Source organism: Rattus norvegicus, chromosome 18 (genome assembly GCF_036323735.1).
Source record: "Rattus norvegicus strain BN/NHsdMcwi chromosome 18, GRCr8, whole genome shotgun sequence".
Taxonomy (NCBI): domain Eukaryota; kingdom Metazoa; phylum Chordata; class Mammalia; order Rodentia; family Muridae; genus Rattus; species Rattus norvegicus.
The window spans coordinates 14,233,095-14,257,575 of NC_086036.1; the positions used below are offsets into that span (position 1 = coordinate 14,233,095).

The following is a 24,481-nucleotide window of genomic DNA, read 5'->3' on the forward strand; positions in this document are numbered from 1 at the left end:
ACCAAACTGCATGTGGTATGGTTGTGCGTGTGTGTGTGTGTGTCTGTGTGTGTGTGTCTGTGTGTGTTTGCACATTCACTGTGATATATACGTCAAAGAATAATTCAGGAGTTTTCTAAGGGTTTATGGCTACACCTAGGAGTCCTAACTTATAGACTTTGAAGTTGGACAATGGATGGCATTAGAGAGGGGAAATCAGGTGAAAGAAACACAGGCTGCTTGGCTCTAAGGAAGGAGTATGAGGTGAATGCCACTGATATTTTCGACAACAGTTAAAGGAACACAATAGAAAATTCACTGGTTGCGTGATTTGGTCTGACTTGACTCATTTTATTTTTCTTTGCTTTGATTTGAGAGACAACGTTGCTTTCTCTTTCAAGAATCAGTTGGGATGTAGGAAAGACTTTGCAGGTAATATTTTATGGCAAAGATTAGCATCCAAATCCATCTCTTTTCTTCTCGACACAACAACAGTGACAAAAACATGAACTGTACCAAGGATTTTGAAATCCTTTAGAAGTTTCTTTTTCCGTCTTCGTACACAATTCATTTCCCCCATGAGGATCTCTTTGTATTTTTAATGATAATTTCAGAAGTCAGACAAACATCATAATGCAGTCTGGGAGCACAGTGGGCAGGGTAAACCCATGTTCTACTTCTCTGTCACTCATGTCTTTAGACGCTTAATTAAAAATAAGAGGCCTTGTATTTTCTAGTTGTATAGTCACCTGCAATGATTTAGCCATTCTGGAATAAAGGGATATGATTCTGGTTGTATATGAATAGAGACAGGCCATCACATCTTGTTTTGGTTCATGTGTCATTCACATACTGAAGTTGTTCACTTCTATTTATTTTCATTTGCACCATTAATGGAATCTGAGTTATCATTTTCTTTTGCAAATATTATAGAAATAACTGAAATTTTGCACAGTCGACATTCAGAGAAGAAACATTAATAAAGATCAAGAACAATAAAATATTTTAAATGATAAAAGAAGTGGGGTCAAGCCATTGAGAAGATATTCTCTCTCTCTCTCTCTCTCTCTCTCTCTCTCTCTCTCTCTCTCTCTCCCTCCCTCCCTCCCTTCCTCCCTTCCTCCCCTCCCCTGTCTCTAGTGAACAGTGGTGAATACAGAGACCCATGGGTGCAGAGATACAAAGAAAAAGGGACAGTTGAGGACTCAACCCCAATTGTGACATTTCTACCACCCTGTAGGACTTGAGGACCATTGTCCTAAAGAAGTACAAAGACTGAGAGTTGAAACTCAGGTTTGTGAATATTAACTGTCCTGTATAAAATGCCCCACCCCCAACTGCTACTACTACTACTTCTTCTTCTTCTTCTTCTTCTTCTTCTTCTTCTTCTTCTTCTTCTTCTTCTTCTTCTTCTTCTTCTTCTTCTTCTTTCTCCTCCTCCTCCTCCTCCTCCTCCTCCTCCTCCTCCTCCTCCTCCTCCTTCTCTTTTCTGTTTTTGTAAATTGTGTAATATGAAGCTAGGTACATCAACTTTTTAATTTTAAAGGATGTACGTATTAGTTTACTTTTGTAGTATAAATAATTAATAATTTTCAATTTGTCATTTGTCTTCACATTTATGGGTATTTTGTGATATAAAGAAAAAGAGCACAATATTAATTTATTCACACCTGTACTTTAGGTATAGTTATGAAATATTTTTTTACAATCTAGGTATAGTAACTTGCCTGCATATATACATTTCTTAAGATAGAAATGATTCTATAGCAAGCATTTAAAAATATGATTCATTTGAGATGTTGTGACATATAAATTCCTAAAACATGAGCTGGGAATTGATCACTGTGGACAGATCATTATTGATACTAACCTACTGGCTGGGGAGGCATGATGGCTTCTGATTTACTTCCATTCATGTGTCTTTAGCAAAAGCAATGCACATTCCAAAAGGTTTCAATTGCTTTAAATTCTCCAGCTTTCAAACCCCAGTGAACATTAAGAAACCAGAGCATCATGCTTGACAACCCATTCTCATAACAACAGAGACAGAATGAATCACTACTTAGGAAAAGAATTGCTCCTATTCTACCTTAATTTCTTTCTAATATAAAACAGCAACCATTCAATTGAATCATTTGTTGCCACTCACAGAAGCTGTGGCAACAGAGGGAGCTATCCGATTGGGAGGCAAACATTGTGTTTTCCCATAGCCTTGTTTTAACGCCACTGTCCCCAGCTCAAGGTTATAACACTTTATCCATTTCTTTCTTTCAGTTTAGAAATTTTACCAGCCCCAAATGAACGCACAATATGCAAGCTGTTATAAAGACTCACCACTACTAGAAGTGTCATTCAGGTTTAGCAGTCCTCCTCCTAGTCCTCGGTAACTATGGTAACTGTAGGTCCCATTGCCATTGATGTACAATACCTCCTGGGAGCCTGGAACAGTAGACGTTGAGTAGGTGGCCTGGGCTGCCTCAGGCTTGCACTGTTTGTCAGCAGGAGTAGCTTCGTCCTGCAATGAGACAGCATTCCATCATTGTGACATCTCTGTGCTACTTCTCTTTGTACAGTCTCAATGCCAGCCACATGGTGGCTCTGGGTAAGAAAATTCCATACAGTGAATATTAAGGTCATGTGCACATTTTCTTCAGCTTTGCTAAAAGCTAATATATACATATATTATATACATATAATATATATGTATATATACACACACACACATACATATATACATCAAGGCAACAATATGGGCAGGCTGTACATTTTTAAAAATGACCTTTCCAGCTAAGTTTGAAATAGAGAGTGCTTCAAAACCATCAATAGGTGGCAGTCACCTAAAAGTGAGTGGACATAGAAACAAGGGACACATCCATAGTGGAATCTACTTTACCCTTGAAACAGGAACCCCTCGTGTGTACTATGAAACTGATGAAACCTAAGGACACTTGATAAGTGAACACGTGTGCTGCAGGAAAGCAGATGCCGCCTGGTTTCAATTCATAGGAGGCAACTGAGAACGGAAAGACACAGAATGGGGAAGGACAATGCTGGTCCCACCTCTGTGGAGTCAGGCTGGGCCAGCAGGGCTTCACTGTGTAGACAAATGGGGGCATGGGTCTAGGATCTGTGGCTAAGAGTTCTCTCCTGCAAAAATGTGACTGGAAGAGAAGGTGGCTTTTAGTGAATGGAAAACAAACAAGCAATAAACAGACTAAAAATACACAGAGAGTGATAACCGTGAGAGACAAGAAAATAACTTGACAGACGTTGAGCTTCTTAGTTTGCTCGCTCCCTGCTTTCCTCCTGTTTCCTCCTTGAATGTCTTTCTCTTCCCTACTGTCTCTTCCTTTCCCTTTCTCCCATGTCATCTAGATGTGCTTATGCATTCACCATCATTCAGGAAACTACCCTCACTTCACTGAAAAATGACGTACGGGAATTAAAAATTATGTTTGTAATAAATGCTATACCTTTAATAACAAAATAGATTGCATTTCTCCTTAGCAATCTATACGTTCATGAAGTCTAAAATATATGGGACAAAGATAATTCAATTTTCCTGGCTTTTTACAATATTTTTATTTCTTCTGACTTTATCCTTCGCTCTCTCATGTTGGGAATGAGCTGTAAGTAAGGCAAGGCCTTTATCACAAAGCCATATCCCTAGCCTTCCTTCATTTTCAACAAGAAATATTTCTAAAACTACATATTTAATAAAGTTTAGGTGAGATTTTTTATTACTAGCAGCATTTTGCAAGACATCAACTATGAATAAAGCAGACCATGTGAATGACAGACTTATCCCTAAATGCTACAGAAGGAGAAACATGGAATATGATTTTTCTATGGCACAGTCCCATATTATATGGATATTTTCATTATTTGCATGAAACTTGGCCTGACTTTGTTCTTGTTAGAGTGATAGCTCAAATGATCCTGTTATACTTAGCCATGGACAGGGACACATGATCATCTTTCTTTCCAATAAGATTATAAAAGAGAACCTGAAACTTAATGGCTTCCCAATCTAAATGGTACCATAATACCAAGGGCTTACATTCAAATAAAAATAAGAGAGAGAAAGTGGAAAAGAAAGTATTATATTTGAATTTTCAGAACTGATGTTTCTGAAATTTGTCTTATGTAAACACGATCTGATCTAAATCAGTGTGTAATTAGAATGCTAGTTTGCAAATTTAGCGTGCCATTTGAACCTCAGAGCCCCCGGGAGGGCGTATTGCCTTTTATAACATTTCCCTTGTCGAAGTCGCCCACCAAGCCAAGCAAAGACCAAGATCGAATCAGGTCTGCTGCTGCTGCAGCTGTACTCTCCTGACTCCCCATTGGCTGCTTGAGTTTATTAATTTGACTGTATTCCCAGCAAAAAGGCACCCAAAGAAGATGGTTTTCAGACTCTTTGGAAAAGTATATGGAGTCATGAGACCCACTGCTGAGACTTTTAAATACATTTCTATTTGCTTTCAGGAAAATATATATATTTTGTACTTAAGATGAATTTATGTATTAACCATAATAAGTAAGCTTAAATAATCTGGGACATTGAACATGGTTATTTCTGGAAATCTATTGCTGTTGGGCATGGAGGTCATCACAAGCATGTCTCAGGTAATCAGGCTAATCAGCCAGTGGTGTTGTGAGAAAGCGTTATTAATAAATACATTTTAGTAGAATACAAGCAGCTATCATGAAGGCATACTGGATTTGATGGGAAGGACTGAAATAATTTCGATCCTGGAGTATCTCAGACTTGCTTATCGGTCTCTCCATTGAAACTGTCTCGTGTGTAATTATGCCAACATGTCTCTATGGGCATAGGTATTATCTATGTGCCATTTAGAGTTTTTAAAAGTTTCTTAAAATCTAAAGCTGAGTGCTAACATTTTTATTTTGTGGATGGGGACCATTTCAGATTTAGGATTTTTAAAAAAACCCTTCAAATTTTGGACATTCAACCAATATACTATACAAGTATTAAAAAATACCAAGTAGGGCTTGGGGATTTAGCTCAGTGGTAGAGCGCTTGCCTAGGAAGTGCAAGGCCCTGGGTTCGGTCCCCAGCTCCGAAAAAAAAAAAACCAAGTAATGTAAAGTTTAATATACTCCAAGCAGTTTAGATTACAGATAACCAACCTGTTTGTATTAATTCCCCCATACTAACATGAGTGTGGCATATAGCTTGAGGCTATTACAGCCCCTCAAATGATGAATAGATGGATTTATACTGTTTACACATTGTGATAGTTCATGGTTGAATTCCCCCAAAGGTTCATGAGTCATAAACTTGTTCCCTTTGGTGAGGTTACTGGAACAAGTGCAAGCTTCAGGAGTGCCTAACTAATGGCAGGTCCTAAAGTCTCACTGGAGACAGATCTCCCTCAAGACTGTGGCATCCCAGGCACCCTTGCTACTCTTTTGCTTTGTGGTTCAGCATGAAAATGAGTTTGCTCTGCTCTGTTCTCTCGGCCCTTGCAACCCAATCAATCCCATCATAGACCCAGAGCAACGTAAGTATTTGATTTCATGCTGTCATCTCTCAAAGTGTGAGGCAAATAAACTTATAATTACCCCTGGGGTTTCACTATAGTAACTCCAAGCTCAGATTAATTCATCATGCATGCACCTATTTCCTATGAAAGTATTATATTTTTAAACTGGTCTCTACAGAATCTGTATGCTTTTAGGGAAAACATCTGAGAGTCTCCCTGAGGTTATGAGCTATGGTATACTGACCTGTGCTACATCCTCTCTCTGTTGCCAGATTATGAAAATCTCAGCTTTAAAATACTCTTTCTGTAAAGACAAATCTCTTAAAATCTCAAAAGACATCAGAATGTTCTCTCTTCTTGGGGTACTTGTGAAGGGCTAGTTGAAGTTCCGCCATGAAAACATGGTAAATAATCTAGGCTTCTAGTTTTAGTAAAGTGGCACTCCTCTGAGGTACTCGTGTCCTTTTTGAAAGTGAGAGCAAGATGTTCTCAGAGAAGAGCATATTGTTATGCAAAAAAGGAGACATTATTACTGCAGTGTTTTCTTATGTTTTCTTTGCATGATAGAATTAATTTGGATTATTAAGTGTACCATTTTAAAATTTGACTCTTTCTTTATTAACTGCTATTCCAAGCTGCTGTAGCTGCAGTGGGAAGGAAGATAATTAATTCCATTAATAATCAAAGCCAACTTTGTGGGGATTATTTGTATTCAAACAAATATTTGCATTATTAATGTTTTGGCAGTCCACTATACATACAGAAATAAAACACACAAGTCTGCCAATAAAATATGTTATGCGGTGTCCTTTGGACAAAAGTTTAATGAGTGTTAATTCATGTTTTTTGTCTCGAGTCATAATCATTTTCAAAGAGAGATGATTTTAATGACATTAAAAGGTACATATGCCCTGAAGTCACATTTTACCTTTGTCACCAACTTCCAATAATTAATATTTTAATAACGAGTGCTCAACATTTTCATAACTAGCAGTTCACTCCCAGAGTACCTATGAAGGTTGTTTTAAAAAAAAGGCCATTTTAATATGCTACAAAGCTTCACAGCTGCACAAATACATTTAATTAACAAGAAAAATAACTGACCCTCTTTTTAATAGAAAAACTTCAAAGTTTATAATGCATTAAAATAAGGATCAACAATTGAATGACCACAAGCAATGGACTGGACAATACATACCGACATCACATATCATACCACACACACACACACACACACACACACACACTTTCTTAGATAAAAATAGTCAACAAAGACTTTTTTTTTTGTTTGCTATACCTGGAGTCTGGCCTATCCTTTTGTATCTTCCTCCCGACCTTTTCAGATGCACATTTGCACGTCATGTGTAAACTGGGCTTATATGAAGATGGGCAGTTGCTTTTATGTGGAAGGCAAGACTGGAGTGAGTTAGAAGAGGGGACTTCGCTTTTTCTGTTTCACCCCCAGAAACTGAGGTCTGCAGTTGGAGTTGTTGTCTGGTTCCCTGATGGACCACATAGATAGAGTCCTAAGCCCCTCAGAGGCATAAGAAAATTTTCACTCAAAACCATTCACAGACAAATTCTCTCTCTAACTGAGTTAATTTATTCCCCTTAAGGGACACCAATAGGTTATTTTTTAAAAATAAATACAACCTTGACCTTGAAAATGTAACACTAGACTGACTTCTTTCTCTTATATTTTTGGTTGTGAGCCTAGCCTTTAACGGCTGAGCCATCTCTCCAGCCCGACTGACTTCTTTCTCAAGGCTCCCAGGACTTTTGCTTTTAGATTTTATGTCATCTGCATTTATTAAACATTCTTTATTTTCATGACTATGCTGTCTATAAATAATGAGCAGAAAACACCAGTTAAATTGTGACTGGAATCAGTGGCACTCAGGTGCATTAGTGTTGGCGTGTCACCATTATCTTTACAGTACCAAGGAGGTTGTAAAACACTCTTCCTAGAACATGGACTCTCATTTTGAGACAACCGTGGAGGATGTAAAGAGCAGGCAATGTTGATTTACCATTTCAAGGAGAAGGACCTGGAACTGCGCCGCCAATGATCTTTTTGCTACAGAACAGTAAACATGTAGACACAATGAAGGTTTCAATGTGCCCCAGTTTTCTGTAAGCTGACTGCAGAGCTCTAATGTTCTTACATGTTCTCTGTAGTTTATGTGACAGAACATTTTTATTTAAGATATATATTTTTAAATCCCCTCCAAATGGGGCTAGCGAAGGCAATGGCATCCATGTACGAACCACTGAAAAAATCTCTACCTTCTAAAAGCTTCTCTCCCCCATTTGAGAGCATTCTAGAATTAAGTAAATTGCTAAGAGTTTCTAGGGACATTGAGGGAGGATCAGAAAGAACCAGAGCTCTATTGAAAATGCTCTTCAACCAACAAGAGACCTAACCATATTTGTGAGGTAATGAGAGCAGACATTTGATGACATCAACTAAGTCCATCCTTATGAATTTGCACCCTGGCTCATGTATTCCAACTCTCAGATTTCTGGCCTGCACTCAGAGGGGTCACATATTACTTTCTCTACTTGAGGGCTATAAATTGTTAAGTTGCCAAAAGTGCAAAAATTCTCCCCAAGACATAGACAGACACTATTGAAAGTCACACATTGATTGATTTCAGGTCATATAATGATAAGCTTTGATTATATTTATTTCTGACTTAAGAAAAAAAAACTGTTAGGGTAGCTAATGCCAGAGAGTCACCAAACCGTTTGAGGTCTGTTTGTTTGTTTTATCTGACAAGTTCTTTTTAGAGGCATGTAAACACACCAACATACATGATTTCATGGATAAGAAAGTCTGCTCCCTAAGTGGGAACTCATGACACTGCAATGATAGAAAGAAAGCAGCACTGTGGTCACAGAGGGAGCATGAGGGCTGGGGAAGGAAGGAACAGGGAGCTGTCAATCAAAGCGTCTAAAGCTGCAAGTAGGGGGAGTCAGTTTTGAGACACATCTTACAGCATGGTGATGAGAGCCAATGTATTCTATATTTCAAAGTAATTAAATTCCAAGTACCTCATCATAATAAATGATAGGGAAGTGAGGCTATGGCTTTGCTCATTAGCTTGGCAGAATTGTTTTTTTTTTTTAAACTGGGCAGTTGTATAAAATAACAATTGTATTCTCTGAATGCATATACTTACTACTTCCCAAATAATAGAAATGAGGACTCCTTGATGGTAGCCATTCTGACTGGGTTGGGATGGGATATCAGAGAAGGTTTAATTTCCATTTTCCTAGCTGCTGAACATGTATAAAGCTGTTTTTTGGGCATTGTATCCTTCCTTTTGAAAACTATTTTAGTTGATTGGCCAATACATTGAATGGTATTTGTATTTTAGGCTTTTCCCCCAGTTCTTTACATATTCTAGATATTAACCCTGGTGAACATGGAAAAGGAACTACTGGAGAGAGAACTGTACAACTGAAGAAGGGCCAAGGACATGGGGAGAAGGTCGAGGAGGCGGACACAAGTTAAGCACGCACAGAATACCATATGGAACCTTGTTACTTTGTATGCTCAGTAAAATTATAGTATCTAACTTGTAGATCACGTAGTTAAGAATTTATTCTGCTTCTTATGGAAGTGATATGCCTTTTAAAAAAATACACAAAAATATAAGAGCTAAAATTGCAAGATAATAGAATTATAAAAAGAATTATAAAATTGTGCCAGGAAGCGTTCATGAACCCCAAAAGACCGCCAAGGAGCTGTTTCTGATATAATCACATTAGGGCCTCTCTATTATAAACTTGACTTTGAACTTACCACCCACCCACAGGATGGCTTGGTGATGCAACCCCTAACTCTCATCAGGACAAGGTTTTATAGAAAATGGCAAGCAAGGGCGGGGGTGAGAAGTGGGGGCATAGACTGGCAAGCATTTGACTGAGTGTCTACTGGGAGCCAACAAGTGGGTGCTCTGAGGCAAGGCTGGACCCAATCCCGAATGATCTGAAAGTACATCTAAAACGAACAGTTAATCTGTAATTAATGTTGCTAAGAAGCAGCTAGAGAGTAACTCTGGGCAAGGACAAGCCAAGGGGTTCTTCTTGGTACTTGGGTGCAGCTTGGGTTTACCTGTGGGCCAAGTTTTCAGGTCCTTTTTTTTTCTTTTTCTTTTTCCTTTTCTTTTTCTTTTAAGTTGGAGAATAGTTCCAAGGTGGAGTAGGTTTGGCCTTTCATGTGTATATGTTTGTGTGCAGGTAAAGCAAAGGTTTAAGACTCATTGGCCTCAAAAATACAAAATAAATACATTAGCAATGCCTCAACCAAATTACAGTGAATACTTGACAATCAGAAGGAAGAAGTGTAGTGGGTAGTCACCAATAAGTAGGCATCCTCCTTCAAGCACGTGAAACTGGTTATCATCTTTCAATTTAAATAAGCCAATTTGGTCTTTAGTGATTTATCAAGAGTTCCTGTGCTTAAATGGATAACTCTCTTTCCATAGGATAGCACTCCTTATTTCGGCAAAAGATTTTATAGACAATTCCTTTGGGCTTCCAAAATAAGACTGTAAATCACTTAGCCGTAGTTTTGAGCAGAATTTCTCACCGCAGAAAAGTCTTTCTGTAATACTGGGTATTTTTAACCTTAATCTTCAGTATACTTTGGGAGCAAGAGGAGATTTCTCCTAGTAATACAGTCTGCCTTCTTTCTTCTTTATTACAATGTCCATTATGAAAGCTTCAAGTTATCTATGAAGCTGTTATTTTATCTGAAGCTTGACTTTACTCATTGAAAACAACTTTTTGGTCCAGTGAGGCGGCTCACAGGGTAAAGGTATCCCTCAGACATGAATGATTTATCCTAGCAGTCACTTAGTGTGACACTGGGAACTCTTACTACTCACAAGAAAATTAAACTCATCCAGGGAACAGAAATTTTAAAATCTATAAATCCCAGAGATGGTAGAAAATCTTCATCCTTTCATGTTTTGTTTTCGGCCTGAAAAGGTGGGAAATCCCGACTAATGATGTTATTTGAGCACCGATGCTGTAAAGTAATCGTTGATAGTTTCAAAATTGGAGACAGGTGTGCCAGCATGGTTGAGTAAGCAGAATGAAAACAATTCCCTCGTAATGTTGCTCTACATAATCGATTCTTTCACAGCTACCTTTGATGAACACGCTGTTCAATCATAGAGTAAACATGCTTCCATGGGGATTGTGCATCTTGAAAAAGCCATGTAACTGAGATCTTAATTTCTACACATTAGAAAAAACACGTATAGATTACTATAATTTAGACTCGGTGTAAAAACTACCCATCCATTTTTTGGTACTTGAAGTATATTAATTATGAAGCAGTCAAACTAAGGTAATTAGAAAGCCATCAATATAGCAGAACTTGGATCACTGACGAATGATTTTTATAGTAAAGTCAAATTAAAACTTAAAAGCAATGTGCACGAGAAACCACTTACAAAATGATGTAAAAATAGATAATCTGGTGATGAATTTCAAACACACACTTTAAGCCTGAGTGTGTTGGGTGGATTCTCCGATCTGTATCTTCGCTATGTTCCTCCTTTAATAGAATTGTTTCCTTTGCCTACTTCCTGGTTCCATGATGTATCTAACTAAGGACATTGGGTACAAATGTAGAGTGCTATAGGTTTTAATATTATAGCTAGAAGACAAATGTCATTCAAATGCAACAAATCCATGGCAAAAGCTGGTAATTTTTAGGAATCTATTGCTATAATTCTATATACATATATATGAAACCAATACATGATCATAAACTACTTGGATTTGGTAAACAGTAGTTCTTGCTCCCTTAAGATTTCAAATTATATCACTTTATGACACTGGGAATAATAAGCAAGTCTTTCCCTTCCATCTCGATTCTCTAGAAGTTTCCGTTCTATATCAGGTTGAAATGTTTTCCATTCAATGCAGATTGAAATGCTGCATTTGTACTTTAGCCAGGATCTAATGGTTCACAGCAAGCTTCTCTACATCTAAATCCCTGGTGGAGACCTTTGCTCAGGCCCACATTTTGAGCTGCCTCTAGACCATAGCTAGCCAGGACCCCATGATTACCTATCAGACATTATGTCTACGGTTACATGTGTCTTCACTCTCTCAAGTCTCCAGACATAATTTGTTCAGCCTCTGAACCCTTTCACCTGCTTATTGATACCTTTATCTCTATCGAGTCTTTTGTTCTAGAGAGCCATGTCCTATCCAATAGCATCTTTTAAAAATTCTCCTACCTATAATTAAGGATATTTTTGATGATCTGATTTTATTTGTAAGTTTAAAGAATGTTCTGTGGACACCTTCCAGTTGCTAGGATGTGTAGTAAACTACATGCTGTGTGTCTATCAATCAGAAGGCAGAAGAGACCGGCTCTCTACTCTCATGAGACCTGATCATGAGGGAAAGAAATGAAATATAGAAGGTACAGATATTATTTCAGTGATAACTTCTAAAAATAAAAAAAAATGCATCAAGTGATAAAATAATTGAAAATGAGGGTCCAGGAGAGAATTTATTTCTAAGATTTATACATGAATCAAAAAAGTAAATAAAGGAATGATAAGAAAAGATTTGTTCAAAGTCATAAAGGAAGTCTATCTGCTTGGGTATCAGTGTGCTTCCCCAGGAATCTGTCTTCAACACGTATACACGTGTGTCTTTCTATGCCCAGATTGTACATAAATATATTCTACCATTGATAAAAAACCTTCGGGGCTGGGGATTTAGCTCAGTGGCAGAGCGCTTACCTAGGAAGCGCAAGGCCCTGGGTTCGGTCCCCAGCTCCGAAAAAAAGAACCAAAAAAAAAAAAAAAACCTTCATATACAAACACCTCTGAATGTATATTCTATGTTTGTTTAATAGGTTCATATAAGGATAGAATTTAGATTAAAATTTCCTTGCAATAAAATGTTCTGATGCAATTGTTTTTTTTCCTTGCTCTGTGTTATTTTGTCCCACCTAGATAAACTTCCTGATTTTGTCTTCACTGTTTACATGATCAGCTTAGCAGACTCACACTGTACTTGGTGAGGTGGCACCGAAGGAAGGGCTCAGAAGAAAGGTCAAAAGTGCTTGTGCCTGAGGTGTTTATGTTGTCCGTTCCTGCTCCTGACATGCCATGGGCTGGCACTTGCCGCGTTCTTCCAGTGACTAGTACGGATTCTGTCTGACAGAGCCTCCTGAGGCCTCAGGGCTTTTCTGTTGCCCTGGTGCTTCTGTCATCACGGCCTCTCACTTCATCACCACGTCTTCCCCATTCTGTGGCTCACCCACAGGGCACACACTCTGCCACTCCCCCCACACCCATGAAGCACTCCTCAGTTCCTTATTTTGAAGTCTTTTAAGGTCTTAGATGAGCAGGTATTTTTCTGTTTGTTTTAACTGCCAAGCCAGTCAGCAAGCAATGAAATCATGTTTATTCTAAGTGTATATTCCTAAGGTGTGTGTGTGTGTGTGTGTGTGTGTGTGTGTGTGTGTGTGTGTGTTTGGGGATGTTATTTGCTTTGTGAAGTATTACTAAATCCTTCTAGATTCTAAGGCAAATGAAACACCCTGTGATTATTTTCTGCAAGGTGGAGTCCACTAGGTGTGACAGCCATAAAATATCTTCCCCAAACACTACTGTCCTGGAGAACTCTTAGGCCAGGATGGAAGGCCATTCCCCAGGTTTGCCACTGTCTCCTTTTCTTTGGTATTTCACTTCTGAGATACGATTGGCTGGATATCATTTTTTTTTTCAGAATTTTGAAGCCATTTGTAATATGTAGACAACATTTTTGGAAGAGGCACAAACAAATATGAGATTTAAATTCCAAAGCCATCAACTTGTTAAAACTCTGCTTCTGCATCAGTTTGTAGAAGTAGGGGAAACTTCATAATAAATATAACATGTTGGGGTTGGGGATTTAGCTCAGTGGTAGAGCGCTTGCCTAGCAAGAGCAAGGCCCTGGGTTTGGTCCCCAGCTCCGAAAAAAAGAAAAGAAAAAAATATATATATATAACATGTTCAGAATTGGAAAGGAAGCATTGAGTATATTCTTTTGTTTGAGATGCATGACATTTGAAATGTTTTTACATGATGGATTGCATATTTAACCTGAAAACTCTATGTAGGGTAGAAAAAGTTAGTTGAAAATTTAAAAAACACTAAAGACTGCATTGTATATCCCAGTACCAATGTAGGTAACTGAAGTTTACAAACTGCCATTCTAACACTGGCTAAGGCATTAAACAGCACTGTATATGGCAACTCGCCTGAGCATTCCCTGTGGGAGAAGCTTTTGAATGCGGATCACAGTGATTTTCTAGACACAGAACAAAGCACTAGGTGGAGTAAAGATGGGGTGACTGCGGCACCACTGGGAAGGCTCGCATCTAGTGGGATGACAGAGCAGAAGACCTTATGTCATGGAAAGACCTTTGGCTGTCAGGTGGCCAAATGACTTCATATATAGATTAACCAGACAAGACAGATTAATTAACAGATCATTGACTAATTAGTGACTTTTGAAAAGTGAAGCAAAGAGAAGAGAGAACATGTTAAGCTCACAGGAGAGTGACGATTTCATCACGGTTTGCTATCTTTAAGATGAAGTTTAAGGCTTACCCACAGAGATGAGGACGCTTGCCACTAACCATCAGACTGATCATGGGGACCCCACTGGAGGAGTTAGAGAAATGACTGAAGAAGCTAAGGGGTTGGTAACCCCTTAGGAAGAACAATATCAACCAACCAAAACCCCCAGAGCTCCCAGGTACTAAACCTCCAACCAAGAAGTACACATGAAAGGACCATGGCTCCAGCCACATATGTAGCAGAGGTTGACCTTTTCTGGCATCAATAGGAGGAAAATGCCTTGGTCTTGAGAAGGCTCGTTTTCCCAATGCCAGGGCAGTGAGGTGGGACTGGGTGAATGGGAGGGGAGCATCCTCATAGAAGCAGGAGGGGGGGTATAAGAGAGGGGGGAACAGAGAAAAGGGATAACTTTCGAAATGTAAATACTTAAAATATCCAATAAAAAAGATGAAGTTTAAGGTTTCGTTCAGTCAGTTATTTCTTTATAATATTGCAATTGAACCTAAAGTTTGCACACAGTAGGCAATCACTCTAAAACTGAGTGACCTCAACCTCTTCTTTTTCTGTAACTATTTCTATTTTGCAGAAACCCTACTAAGTAAGTTTTCCAGTCTGGCCTTCAACTAACTCTGCAGCCCAAGCAGGTCCTGAATTTGTGGTCCTCCTGACTGGAATTTTTGACTAGGTGGATCTCAGCCCACTGCTATACCGTGCAGCTGCATAGGATAAAGTTAACAGGACTCAAAAGCTATAGATTTACACCAAGTCAAAGGTGCTCACTGCTGCATGCTGCACAAAATAAAGAACCGATTTTATCACTAAGAACACATCTACGATTAAATGAAACGATTACTTAGCATATGTTAAACCCCAAAGTGCAAGGCACTGTGGCTGCAGACACAGAGACTAACGCAGATGGGATATTTCCTTTCCGTGAGCTTGCACATCAGCAGGGAATCCAGATAACCCATACATGGATAGTTAATGAGAGGTAATTGAGAACTAACAAAGCAGCCAATGTTGTGCATGCGCAGAGAAGAGGACCTAAAGATGGATGAACTCTACAACCCAGCATGCCACATTTACAACACTGAGTAGTGCCGAGAGCAGTGACTCTCAACCTGGGGACTGACAGCCCTCTGGGGATCGTCTGATATCTGACAGCCTGCAGATCTGACGATATGCAGAACATGATGCTTTGTGGCAGTAGCAAAATTACAGTGGCAACAAAAGAATTTTGTGGTTGGGGCCACCACAACATAAGAAACTATGTTAATGTGTCACAGCATTAGGAAGGTTGAGAACCACCGGCACAGAGGAAGGGAAGTGATGTGTGCTTGCCACACATCAGGAGCTGCTCTGACCTGCTCCTTAGCTTAAAGCATGCAATGCCCCTATGAGGTGCACAGAACTAAGCTGTGACTTTGTGGGAGAGGAAAAAGGTTCAAGTGAGCTCAGCATCTAAGATCAATATGTGGAGCCCATGTTCCAGAGACAGAAACTTAGCCACTGTGTCTTCTTGTTTCCATACTACAAGAAAAATAAGAGAAACGCCAAGTTCATGAGATTTCCAAAACGTTATAATGAAGTCAAAAGGATAGGGGGGTTTTGATTGAAAAGAGAAAGCAAACAATGATGTTCTTTCATCCTCTCTGCATTTACTTGGGCCCACTATTAGTAGAGTCCCAGAGTCATGACCAAATTGTATGGGAAGTTCCCCGCCCTCAAAGGCTTGGTTTAATGAGGACTACAGCTGCCACTGCAGAGTAGACAATTTAAAAGTGCATTTTACATGATAGAGAACGGTAACGGTAGAAATAACAAATACCATGAACTTTGAGGTCCAGGGTGTTGGAGAGAGGGCTGTGGGATTTGAAGTGTGCTCAGAAGCATTCTCTGAGGAATGTAGGAACTGTAGGAAGCACGACTCAGAGTGAGCACTGGAGGAGCCAGGGTTGCCCATCACAAAGCCTGTGATGGAGTGACGCCATCCACCAGCCTGGAGGTCCTCCGCCATATTCTGAGCATTGTTGACGTATTCATCGTGAGCTTTGGCTCTCAGTGAGTAAAGCACATTCCTTGGAAAGAGGCCCCATGAATATTGCCTCCTCCACCATGCTTTCCTTATGCATATCACAGATCCTTCCTCTAGGCCAGCTCTGAGTTCGTTTGTCAGCCAATCAAACTTATTCTTATTGTAAATGTCACACGTGCTTTGCTACTTTGCAAGGGGATTCCAATGCAGCCAGCTCTGAAGCTGAGCTATGAGAATTGTCACCTGGACACGTTTTGCCCAGAGTTCCACTATGTTTAAATGTGTACGAAAAGTAAGCCAGGAGGTCAGTCCATGGGGGGTGGGACCCAGTGACTGCTAAGGTGCCACTGTCTCAAATCTTACTCTTTCCTCTCCTGGATCATCTCCCTGCTGGATGTGAGGCCTGTTGGGTCCCCTGCCAGATGGTGGGAGTGTGAGGTGGGAGTAGTGCATGAGAAGTTACAGGGAGTGCAGAGATCCCAAGAGAGAACCATGTTGCTCCTACCTCAGGAAGCAGTAAGGAAGGGACCATCACAGACTGCACTGGATTGATATCTGCTTTGAGTACACTAACTATTGACCCAGAAGGGAGTAGAGACACGTTGTCGGGCACACAGACTGGAAGTTCACAAAAAAGCTGGGAATGTATGTGGGACCACACTCTGGATAAAATTTAAATCCATGAGACTAGAGAAGAAAAAAAGAAGTCCATGAACAAGGCCAAGTTTCAGAAACCTCCAGGTTGCAAATAAGAGGATATGCTATGTGCAGACAGAGTTGTCTGAGCTTGGGAGGAAACAGACACTCTATTCTACAAAGCAAGGGCAGTCTAGGGGTTTAGATAAGCAAAAGTAATGGAACTTGCCAAATACCCCTGCAAAGGCAAGTCAGATGATCACTCGGACCATGGGCTTCAGAAAGAAAAAAATCATTCGTGATCCTCAAGATTAGAAGAGGGGCCACAGAACCCTGACTGGTTTGCAGGAAGAATCTAAGGATTGGACTGGCAACAGTTTAAATAATGAGTTTAAAGTTATCTGCTGTGATAGGGAGGGCACATGTAAACTGTGGGGTTTGGGGCATTGATAAAAGCTACCACGTGTGGGGGATTCTTTTCTTCATTTTCTATGATGGGGATAGAAAGGCAACAACATTTATGTATATTGAAAGGAAGAATCTAACATAAGGACACTTTCTCTTTTATACAGAGGCCTACTCTGGTAAGTCAAAGAAGCTTTGAAGTTTTCCTGTGACATCTGTTTCTGGTTGGCTCTGGATCTGTGGAATGTAAGGGGACACAGGAGTCTAATGAGGCCCTGCATTCCTCCACCCAGGGCAAAGGAAGATACCCCATGGACCACTGGTTATTTCTGATTAATTAGGAGTTTGGAGAGAACCACCAGTTCTTCTTCTGACCTGCCATGGGATCCAGGGGATGTCTTGGTGATGCTGGGGGCTGAGAAAATAAGACAGGTATGAGAGACCCAGCACCTCAGTGCCTGGAAGCCCCAGGAAGCAAATCACATCCCATGACAATAGGGGCAGAACGGAGGGTTTCAGGAGAGCCAGCAGGGCACGTCAGACATACCCAGAGCTGAGATGCAACTCAGAAAGGTCTGGCCTAACTGAACTGGTGGGGACATGTCAGCAAGAAACCTCTAGTGGGTACCCCAGTGTGTCTGGGTTGTGTGGAAGGCAACTGAAAAAAAGCCTTCTAATCATTAAGAAAAACCTCAATTGTTGTTCTCATTGTCTCTATTGTTACTTTGCACCATCTAACATTGTCTCCTTGTCTTTGTGTGTTCTCTCTGCAGCGAGTTCTATGTATTATTTTTGTTTTCACCCTCTCCATCTCCTGTGTGTGCTTCTGTGACAGTTACAGATGGACTCGGATGTCAGACCAAGCTCTAGATGCTGCCTGGCTGTGTCAATGCCCACAACCCACAACACCAGTTTGTCATCTGCGAGCATACTTCATGTGCGTCCCCTCCACCCAAGCCCAAGTTCAAGGCTGTAGCTTGCCGTGGCTGCTTTGATAGCCAAAACTCAGTACTCTTCATCGCTGACCTTTCTGGACACTAGACTCCATTCAGTAGGGATTCCACTGTCTTTTAGGTATGGGTAATGTTGAAATGGTATTTTAAGCTATTCTATTGTATTGAAAAGCTGAAACTAGAATCGGAGAGTTTCTGTCTTACATCAGATGAGCAAAATTAGATTATTGGGTTCATTTGTCTAAAACTTTTGCTATGATATACCAGAGGATTTATAAATTTAGTGGACATAGTTAAAAATCTGTAGGAAAAGTTGACTTAAAACTCATAACACGAGGTTAATAATTAGAAAGCTACGTAGGTAATCTTAAAACAAGGAGCCAGTCCATCAATGTGTATAGTTCTGAGCAAATATTCAAATTGCCAACTTTGCTTTTAAACCCCTCAAGTCCTGCTTCTCACTGTTTGTGTTAACAAAAATATGTCAACCCAAAACATGGATTTTATGCTTAAAGACTCACACTGAGAAAGGTTCAAGGCTACACTGGAATCCTAAGCCCTAAGAGTTGTAGCTGGCCAGCTAAAGTTAGGGCCACCAGTACTAAATATCAGAAACTGGGATATCCCTGTCTTAGAATACAGCAAGACAATGACCTAAACAGTTTGACAAAGCCTACAAAGTGACTCTCCTTACCTAGTCTATTCCAGTCAGAGAGAGGCTGACTGGAGAACATGTGTCTACTTCCCTGTCACTGCTAATTTTGTTAGGCTTTAGCTATTTTTATAAACTGGGTCATACAAGATACTGTGATATGCAATGCTGCTCTTTGAAAGGACCAGGAATCCAAAGCTACAAGTCTCCCTGTAGACTATAATTATGATCTCAAGTTTTATTTTCCTACCAAAGAGTTTCAGTTCAAAACAGCATTATTTTCTTTAAAGGCTAAACTTAAGAGGGCTAAAAATGTAAATCCTCATCTTATAAAAGCTATTAACCTATAAACTGTTAGAGATGATTAAGGCATGCAGGTTAATAATCAGTCACCTTGTAAATGCCCAGATTCTTTACAAATGTAATTCATTTACAGGGGCAAGCTTTATTTAGCTTCAGGTACAAGTTTTCAAGGTTAATACTAGAACAAGTAATTAAAAACAAATAGTTAAAAAATAAAGTTTATTAAAAATCAAATATATTTAATAGCCCTCAAAACTTTTCAGAGATCTGCTGACTATGGAAAATTTCTATTTCAATTTTAAATTTAATATATTTCTTGAAAAAAGGCTTACTATGATAGAGATCCTAATGGAAACCTTAAGGTCTACAAAGAAGACAGGTGGCGCACATGGATTCCACCTGAATTGTGGTAACTCTAACCACTGAGAAAACCTGCCCCATGCCTCACCTGCCATCAGGGAGTGTCCCGCACAAACTGTGGAAATTGTTGAGTTGACTGCTCTATTCTGCCTGGTCAAAGTAAGGTAACTCTCCCAGGTTCTTCCTCTATAAGAAAATATCTCAGAACTGGGTCTGGGAGCCAAAGCCTAATGCTGTCCTGTGGGGTAGCTGAACATTTAAAACTGTCCTGTATAGCAGCCTAAGAACTAAAACCACAGCCCCCAATGAAGCCATGGAAACCACAGGAGTCTAAGGCAACCATCTAGGTAATGGGTACGTCTCTGTCATTTTAGTTGATACATAGGCCACTTGGATTATACTTCTTCCTATAATTTATCCTTCTAAGATCTCTGATGGTGATGACAGCTAACTGGAGCCTCATCAGTTTAGCAGCAGCTGCCTGGTAAATGCATTTCACATATGAAAACCAGGCCTTATGTTTCTAGTGCTATTAGGTTACCTGATCTTTAAAAAAAAAAAAAAATCAAACTTAGAGTCAGGTTTCCATTACTAACAGACTTTGTGTTAAAGGATAAACAGGTTTTAGACATAACCTTTATCCACCTCGCAGAGGCCAAATGGAAACCAGTCAATCAACAGCCAAAGCTTTCCTGCCTAGTGCCTGTTCCCAAGGAAAAATCTACAAATATAAATGTGTTCTTTAAGTTCTTTAACTTCTGCCCAGAGTCTGTATTTGTCTCGGCAGAATTCCACTACGCTGGTAGACACCATCCAGAAGTTAGCTTCAGACTACAAACTGACCCTAAGGTGATCACCAGGCCAGCCCTACTACACCTTACAATACTGGAAGCCCTGGGCTTGCTAAACACTAATGTACATCAGCCCAGTCAATGTAATTGCTCCCTGTCTCTTTAGCTGGGTCAACAAACCAGATACTTATGATGAGCACTTCATTGCCCTAATCCCCTCGTGGTGTTTGGCTAATATTCCATCGTTCCTGGGTCCTGACAATGGCATCCTAACTTCAGCAAGAAGCAGTTACAGATGAGAACACATAGTCCCTTGTCCTTAACAAAGGGCTGGAATATTAGATCCAAGGAAACTTCCTGGCAAAGGGGACAAAATAGCTACCTATAGTACTTGCTGGCATGTCAAGATTATATGGTCTTACATTGCTTGTTCTGTGGTAACCAAACAGATATACTTTATGAACGAGTAACGCATCTTTTGTTGCATTATAAATTTTGTTTCCCCCAGATAAAGAATGTTAAGACCCTGTCAAGGATTTGACAGGGACGCACTGGTGGTGGTGGTGGTGGTGGTGGAGGTGGTGGTGGTGGTGGTGATGGTGGTGGTGGCGGTGATGGTGGTGGTGGTGGTGGTGGTGGTGATGGTGGCGGTGGCGGTGGCGGTGGCGGTGGCGGTGGAGGTGGAGGGGGTGGTGGTGGTGATGGTGGTGGTGGCGGTGGCGGTGGTGGTGGTGGTGGTGGAGGTGGAGGGGGTGGTGGTGGTGGTGATGGTGATGGTGGTGGTGGTGGTGGTGGTGGTGATGGTGATGGTGGTGGTGGTGGTGGAGGTGGAGGGGGTGGTGGTGGTGGTGGTGGTGGTGATGGTGGTGGAGGTGGAGGTGGAGGTGGAGGGGGTGGTGGTGGTGGTGGTGGTGGTGGAGGTGGAGGGGGTGGTGGTGGAGGTGGTGGTGATGGTGGAGGGGGTGGTGGTGGTGGTGGTGGTGATGGTGGTGGTGGTGGTGATGGTGGTGGTGGTGGTGATGGTGGTGGTGGTGGTGATGGTGGTGGTGGTGGTGGTGGTGGTGGTGGTGATGGTGGTGGTGGTGGTGATGGTGGTGGTGATGGTGGTGATGGTGGTGGTGGTGGTGGTGGTGATGGTGGTGATGGTGGTGGTGATGGTGGTGGTGGTGGTGGTGGTGGTGGTGATGGTGGTGGTGGTGGTGGTGGTGGTGGTGGTGGTGGTGATGGTGGTGGTGGTGATGGTGGTGGAGGGGGTGGGAGATGTGGAGTCAGTCAGCCTCCATATTAGGTTTAAAAGTCAGCTTATATTAAAGATAAACTAGGTTCATCCCTGGTTATGATTAAGCCTCTGTTTCTCAAGGAATGGGCAATGCCCCACCTGTAACATCAACTACAAATGGTTCTGTACACCCTGTTCCAGAAGTGGCACTCATGGTTTTGTTCCAAAGTCAAGATTATATGATCACCTATAACATCCTTGTTATGCCTCTGACTACCTTGTTATGCCCACCTGGCAAACATGTATTTCTTTCATTAGTGCTAACTTATTTGTCCTGCTCAGAGACCCAAACCTATTTTACCAGCCGAATGTCTCACTTGGCAACTCCCTACTCCTGAGCTATAAAAGCCCTGCGTTTCTCACATCCAAGGTTGATCTCTAGAACCCTGCCTTACAGGGAGACAGCTCCTGCACATGGATTTTAAAAAGCTTATTTTAATTGCCTTCTTTAATTAATTTGGCCATGATGGTTTGGGTTAAGGGTCTTTCTCATCTCATCTTTAGGATTAAGAGTCATAGCTCACATGCATATGTGTTGGGGAGAAGAAAGACTGCTTTGTGCCCTAAACAGGGACAGGAGAAGATCAAATAATGAACTACAAGGAACTGAATGAGAAAGACAGGTTTAATTAAAGGCATCTACACAAAAGATGCTGGGAACCAGTAGGTCTTTAATTCCAAAGGAATAAGCTCCCCAGGTCAAGAAAACATCTTTATGAGGTATGTGCCTTGAAGTAGGTGCTGGGGTGACACTCTCTGCTTAATTCATACAAGTTAAGTGATATGAAAAGGCAAAACAGAAAAAAATCAAACTTTCCCAAGATGTAGAGGAAGAAACAGACGTCCTTGAGTTGAGTGACACTTTCCAATATTGTCCAACATAGAGTTGCCATAGATGGGCCTAGCAGGGATAATGGTTCACAAAGCTACACTCTTGCTGTAGACTAAAGCCTGAGAACACAAGCATCAGTACTGAGCTGGAAGGACATTGTGGAGAGCTTTTAGGGTTGCTTGGCAGGAATTTGACATTGGACCAGGACAAGGAAGTAGGCTACTCCAGATAGGAATTTGACATTGTACCAGGACATCTGATTTTGGGCTAGAACAAAGAAGTAGGCTTCAGGCAAGAATATGACTTTGGGCTAGGACAGGGAAGTAGGCTCAGATAACTTATCATCCTGATAAGCCCTTAGAAACAATGATCATGGGGCTTTGTTTATTGCCTTGCTTGTTCCTTGACTATTTGTGTTTATTGTCTCGCTTGTTCCCTTAACCTAGAACAAACCTTATTACTTGCGTGTAATTAAAATGTAAGACTAGGAAAAAATAAACCCACCTTCAGCCTCAGAACTGGATGGGGGTCGTGTTACAGTGTTGTCTAATTGTCTCTTTCCTTTTATCCTCGCTCTGCCGCTGGAGAATCTGTTGACTGAGCTAGCTTGGTCAGGATAGAGTGAACTGACTTTAGCCACCTTCAGGTGGGATGTGAGTGTGGCAGAGGACAAACTTTCCAAACCCTGATCTCTACACCCCTCTTTTATAGTTAATGAAAGTGTATTTGATCTTCCCTCACATTCCAAGCACAATCCTTCACAGAAGAGATTTTTATACAAGCCCACCTACTTCTCTCCTCCTCCTCATCTCCTCCCATTCACACTCTTCCTTCCCACAGAGGATGAAGTTTTGAGTCGATAAAGAACTAAGGGAGCCAAACTATCATCCAGCTGTTCAGGATGGGGGTATTTTAACTCTAAAAATGGCATTTATGGGAAAATTAAATAAAGTGAAAAATAACGGAACCATGCAAAGCATTTCTCCGTGAACTAATCGTCATTGTCACCTGGGAACTACTTTAATAGGATTTGTTTGGTGCAACCCAGGCATTCTGCAGGAGGCAGATTTGCTGAGAGAAGCAGTTTTGTCTTTCCTTTTATTTTCATTTTGGTTCCCAAGTCATTAAGGTGATTAATATTTTTAATTCCTATGTGCCTAAATTATGCAAATAAGCTGCAACTCCCTCCTTTCCCTGCTTGTTCTTTGTGAACCATTTGCAGAAGTACAGTTATGAGTCTGGACCAATGAGCTGAATATGTGGACACTCCAGTGCTGTAGGGGGTCAGGCTGGCCCCCACCACATTCTCTTCATCTCAGGTGTTTAAGTGGTTAAAAGGCACCGAGGTATCTACCCTTTCAAAATGCTATTACACAGGGCTTTATCGCTCTTGGTAAACCCTATAGTAATACATTCTAAGTTGCTGTAGTCATTGTAGTAAATAACAAATCAATTCTAAGAATCTTGTAGTCTAGAATCACAGTAGGCACCACACACAAGGGGATCACATCCACTCCACTTGGTTTTCATTGGGTTCTTGTTATCCCAGCCCAGGACTTAACACTTTTCTGGCCAGGGTTTTACCAACTAATCATCTCCCTGCTACCTAATTTCTTAAGATTTACTACTTGAGAATTTCATACAGGATATACCTATTTCGTGTTTTGATCAAACCCCTCTCCTCCAACACTCCCTAACATCTACCCACCAATTTCATCTCCCAATTTCATGTATTGTTTCAAAAATGCACCAAGTCTTCCCAGTGCTGCCAGTATGCCCATGGATAAGAACTGTCCATCGCACATAGGCAGCCTATCAGGGGCCACATCTAAAGTAATCTGATTTGACTTCCATCAGCAACACTTCTACAAATTCAGCTATCAAACAGAAGCCCAGCCACATCAGGTATCTCCCTTTGAGTTATTGGTTACTGACATCTCACAGACTTCTGTCCTACAATAATGTGAACTATTGCCAATGTGCTTGGCAGCACTTGGAGGTAAGATCCTATCGCTAAAGACACCATATCCGTGGGTCATGAGACAGAAAGAACTCAACATGGTATTGTCCCTGCTGGCTGTGTTTGAAGAACAGATTGTGTGTGTGCCCAGGAGAAGCACTGTCTAATCCAATCAGCAGG

The 24,481-nt window shown here is 40.8% G+C and overlaps 1 protein-coding gene across 10 annotated transcripts in view; it reads right to left on the reverse strand.

The window, feature by feature from the left end:
• Positions 1 to 24,481, reverse strand: part of Nol4 (nucleolar protein 4) — a 362,395-nt gene that overhangs the window by 25,792 nt on the left and 312,122 nt on the right. For all 10 annotated transcript variants that reach the window (XM_039096914.2, XM_039096918.2, NM_001415694.1 and 7 more), the window contains one exon: positions 2,314 to 2,494. In XM_039096914.2, the coding sequence (XP_038952842.1) occupies positions 2,314 to 2,494 (181 nt within the window). The remainder of the gene's footprint in view (positions 1 to 2,313; positions 2,495 to 24,481) is intronic.